The sequence below is a fragment of the Glycine max genome, chromosome 17, assembly GCF_000004515.6.
Source record: "Glycine max cultivar Williams 82 chromosome 17, Glycine_max_v4.0, whole genome shotgun sequence".
In the NCBI taxonomy this organism is placed as follows: domain Eukaryota; kingdom Viridiplantae; phylum Streptophyta; class Magnoliopsida; order Fabales; family Fabaceae; genus Glycine; species Glycine max.
Genome location: NC_038253.2, coordinates 18,605,402 through 18,609,987, shown reverse-complemented (window position 1 = coordinate 18,609,987; position 4,586 = coordinate 18,605,402). Strand labels below are relative to the sequence as shown.

Sequence of the window (4,586 nt, the reverse complement as noted above, 5' to 3'; positions counted from 1 at the left end):
TGACATGTGTATCTTTGTTAGTGCATGCTCAATTCAGCTTACTTTAGAGAAATAATCACCTGTTTTACCAACTTCTATAGAAAGCTTTTAAAAAGTAAACGTCAGAAATAATTTCAACCAAAAAGGTACTTAAAGGTTTCCATTGTCAACGAATAATGTGGGATACAGAAAGAGACTATTGAAAACAAAGTGAAAACAAGCAGATAGGAAACTACCTACTCTGTTGCTAGAAACACTCACTTAGACTTCCAAATCATTTATACAGTTCAATTATATTATATAAAATAACAAAAGAAAAAAAAAGAATAGAACATAGAAAACTCGTTTGAATAAAACCAATGCTCATCTTTACTAATAAATTAGCTGGGAATATACAAAGTCATTCAAGAATGCACAAAAATAAAAAGATTACAAAGAAACATACATCTCATCAATGGAGTGAAAAGAAATATCGGAATGCAGAGACAGTGTTCTTACCGCAACCAGCACCAAAACTTCAAACTATTTCCCGGGACAAAATCAGTGTTGATATTTACACCTTTCCAGGAGTTAGAGGTTAAGATGAATAATCGGCGTGGAGGAAACTCTCATAAACAGTTCCTGTTAGTGTCCTGTTCACATCATCCCAATTTTTAATGTGATCTGACAATGGTCCTCTGTGTATCTTAACCTGACGGCTTGTTAATTCCATCTGTGGCAATCCTAAAAACTCTTGCACATCTTTTAGCTTCTGAAACATGAAAGAAATACAAAGATCTAAAGTTAACCAGAAGTGCACCCTTCCCATTCAACCAAAAAGGGAAAAAAAATCAGTAAGTTTTAATTGAATTCATTTTCAAGAAAGTATGTGCTAATTCACCCACTCACAGCTTCATTATTTCACATATACTTTGTTGAATATGGCAGTGCTTCACGCAAAACAGCTTTTCATTGAAAGAGACTAGGAGGAGAGGGAAAGAACTGTGGTATAATTTGCATGATAAAATTGAAATTTCTTCCTAGATTATAGTACTTTGGGACAACTATGCAGCTAAACCCAAAATCACTGACAGTGACTCGTATTGAAGTTAATACTCGTAAATGGTGCTTGTAATATGCATAGAGAAAGGTAATTCTTGCAGCTTTAGTACAAAATGAAGGAGTTTATGGTGAAGCCCTTACAGTACAATTTCGCATAAGATCCTCATAGTACAGGATCATATGCCGAGTGGTGTTGAAGTATTCCAACACCTTTGCAGTTCTCATTTCTATATCCTTCAAATCAGCCAGCAATGATGTAGAATTAATGGTAGGCTTGTACTTTGAAAGAGTATCAGCCTAAAAAAAGCCAAATGAGTTTCATTTTATGTTAAAAGAAATTAAGGGAAAGCAAGAGAGAGAGACCTCTTCTGTAGAATGAACATGAGACTTATGAGTTCCACTCAATAGCTTAGCATAACGATCATAAGAGTTGGCAAGCATTGATACCATTCTCCGTAATAAGTTTCTTCGGAAAAGAAATATGACAGAAACACTTCTACTGTTGAAGTAATCTGCTATTTCCTTAGGGTGCTCCATTAGCCCCTGCATGAAATCAGATGTCTTTATATTCTTCTATTACTAAATACTAATCAATAAAACAAACTTCAAAGCCTGAGCCACAAGGGCAAAACCAACAGCAAAATAATCGCAAACAAAGCAAATCTGTATTTATCATCTGCCTTCCTATGTGACATGAATGCATCACCAAATACTGAATCCCAAGACAATTGCCAATTTGCTCTCTCATGGACAGATGGATGACAAATTACCTATGTTGATGAAATAAGCTTAACTATACTTTTTGGTTCCATAGTGTCACAAAAGTTAGAATTTGTTTCTACCAGTTTTACCTGCTACAATGTTAATCCAGTAGTCTCCAAATTAATTTAGCTTGCAATCAGCTTCTTGTTATTTCATTTCATCTCCTTCTAGTTAAAGTTGTCACTACTGCTATCAGACAAAAAAAAAATGTTTACTCTATAAATTTCACATATTAGATTATATTGCAAAATACATTCATACCCAAGATTTATTGATATTACACTCAATATCCCTTCTTTTATTGAATTTAGCTTTTGGCTCTACCAGTCTTACTAGCTATTAATGCTATTTCAGTAGTTTCCAAATCAATGCAATTTAGCCTCCAAAGTCCTATCAGGCTCATGTTATTCCTTGTCATCTCCTTCTGGTAAAAATCGTCACTATTCCTATCTCACACATTAGATTATTTGGTAAAATACATTCACACCCTGAAATTTTATGATATTACACTCAGCACCCCTTCTTTTTTGGACATTGTACCGACTTCCCTCAATTCATATAAATCATAAGAAATCACAGGTGATCTGTATCAAACAGAAGGGTACACAGTCTAATGTTGTTATTATTATTATTACATAGGTTCAAAAATGACAAGGGCATCAGGTATAATATAGATAAACATCAGGGGGTACAAGCGTAATTTGCCCATATCAAATTATATTAATATGCAACAAGGAAGCCCTACTCTAGTCAATGATCATAACTGGTATACAGAAATTGATAACAATGTTCCAGACTCCAGAGTCTCAGAGAAAGTACTTGTTTTCAAAGTCAAGCACATGGGTCAAATTTCACTTAAGATAACCTTCACATCAAAAACATTAAGGAAGCCGTAGGAGGTATCAAATTACATTGCAACCTAAGCCATTAATACAAAGGCATTTATGCCTACAAAACAAATAGCATTTTTTTCTTTCTTAAAACACAAAGTTTAAGACTTTAAAGTAGGTATCTGACAAACATAAATCAGTTCACTAAATTTTAAACAGAGACTCAACAGAGAGCATTTTTACCTGATTAAGCATCCACTTAAATCCAATTGCAGCTGAGCATTCATTCTTGGAAGCACTGCTGAGCCAGTCCAGGTTGTAAACTTTGTCCAAAGTCTGTACAATGGTAGAAACATTTACTCTTCTTTCTCTAACTGAAAAAATCTCCCCATTGGAGCTCACATTAATATGGCTATTCAAAAGGGTCTCAAACCACCCACTGCCAGATCTCTGATTCGACAAAATGGCAAAGAACCGCACAGGGTTACCAGCACACTCACTCCTACCAAAGCCAAAAAAGTCAATTAACAATACCCTAACCAAAGCCAAAAATCAAAATAACCATAATACATGGAAACTTCACATTATTACCTGTTGAAAGACACAGGCTTGGGGTAATGTAACAAAGGAACATCATTTTTTAGGTTCAATCTACTACTACTACTCCGAGAAGGCTTCTCAATTTGCAACTCCATAAGCATAGTCCTTGCATGAGTGCTTATCTGCTTTAGACACACGGAACAAATGAAAACACCACACACCATTGAGAAGATCAACACCGACATCCTTAACAACAGTGGTGATTTCTTCTGAGGCTTTATAACCAGAATGTCCTGCAACCCAAGTGAGAGAAAAACATCACAAACATGTCAAAGCCAACAAAATCTTTTTAAAAAAAAAAGCAAATTGGGGTATCATCAAATTTGGTGCTGCAAAGGATGAAAGACAGAAACTTTAGAAGCACTTGTTCTAGCTACACAAGCTGCAAAAGAAAAAGTTACATTTATGAATAATGGGTTGGATCGAAACATGTAGAGGGAGCTCAAAGTATTCATTTTTTTTTTCTTCTCTGGTTTGGAAGCAATGAGTTTCAAAAATAAGTGTGAAGAAAAAAAAAAAAAAAAGAGGGAAGACCCACTTGCAGTGTGTTTGAAACTTTTTGGTTAAAAAACGAAAACAAAAACAAGAAAGAGGAATGATGGTAACTTGGGAGGGTAGCAAAAAAAAGAAGCACTATGTTGCTCACAGCAGAAAGGACAAGTGGTTTTATTATTAGAAGTGAGGACCACACAGTAGCACCTTGTTGTTGAAGAAACACATGTCTTTAAGTACCACCGCCATTCTGTTCCAGAAGAAACAAACAAGAGAGAGAGAGAGAACTGGAGTGAATGTTTGAAATAGCGAAGCAAAGAAAAAGAAACAGTGCGTGAGGCAGAACAGTAGGGAAAGGCTGAGGGATTGGACCTTGTTTGTGTTGAGAGTCTCAATTGAGAAAGGGAGCTTCTGTTAGCACTATCATATTTGCTATTTACACTAGGAATGACTTTGGGGCGGGTCAGAAATGGGTTTCCCCATTCCAGCAAGAGACAAGACGGATATGGATACAAATATAAAAAATAAAAATAAAAAAAGATGAGTTTAGAATTTTAATACTTATATCTATTAGATTTTATTGGATTTTGAATATAATTATGAGTAATTCATTACTCTCTTTTTTTATAATAATAATTCCCCTTGAGTAAACCTATAAGCCCTTGAGCTTGAGTGCCTAAAAGTCAAGCCCCCCAATCCAATATTCAGAAAAGACTCAAGATTATTCGTTAACAAAACATTATATAATACATTTCTTTAATATATCTTTTTAATTGATCGAAATTTACTAATTGACCTCAGATTCTCATGAGGTTAAAAATATGGTGTTAGGATAACTTAGATTACTTATTTAATTAGGATTTCATGTATATTACAAAGACT

General features: G+C 34.6%; 1 protein-coding gene across 2 annotated transcripts; it reads right to left on the bottom strand.

The window, feature by feature from the left end:
• Window positions 1-330: 330 nt before the first annotated feature.
• LOC100778075 (uncharacterized) lies at window positions 331-4,165 on the bottom strand. Of its 2 annotated transcripts, XM_041010979.1 has the most exons (7): window positions 4,077-4,165; window positions 3,912-3,954; window positions 3,204-3,445; window positions 2,856-3,114; window positions 1,384-1,563; window positions 1,162-1,317; window positions 331-730 (listed from the first exon to the last, which is right to left on the bottom strand). In XM_041010979.1, exons 2-7 carry the CDS (start codon window positions 3,951-3,953, stop codon window positions 557-559), a joined length of 1,053 nt encoding a protein of 350 aa, XP_040866913.1. In that variant the 5' UTR covers window position 3,954; window positions 4,077-4,165; the 3' UTR covers window positions 331-556. The 2 variants fall into 2 exon arrangements, with proteins under 2 accessions (XP_040866913.1, XP_006600991.1); XM_006600928.4 differs by lacking the exons at window positions 3,912-3,954; window positions 4,077-4,165 and adding an exon at window positions 3,614-3,867.
• Window positions 4,166-4,586: the final 421 nt, after the last annotated feature.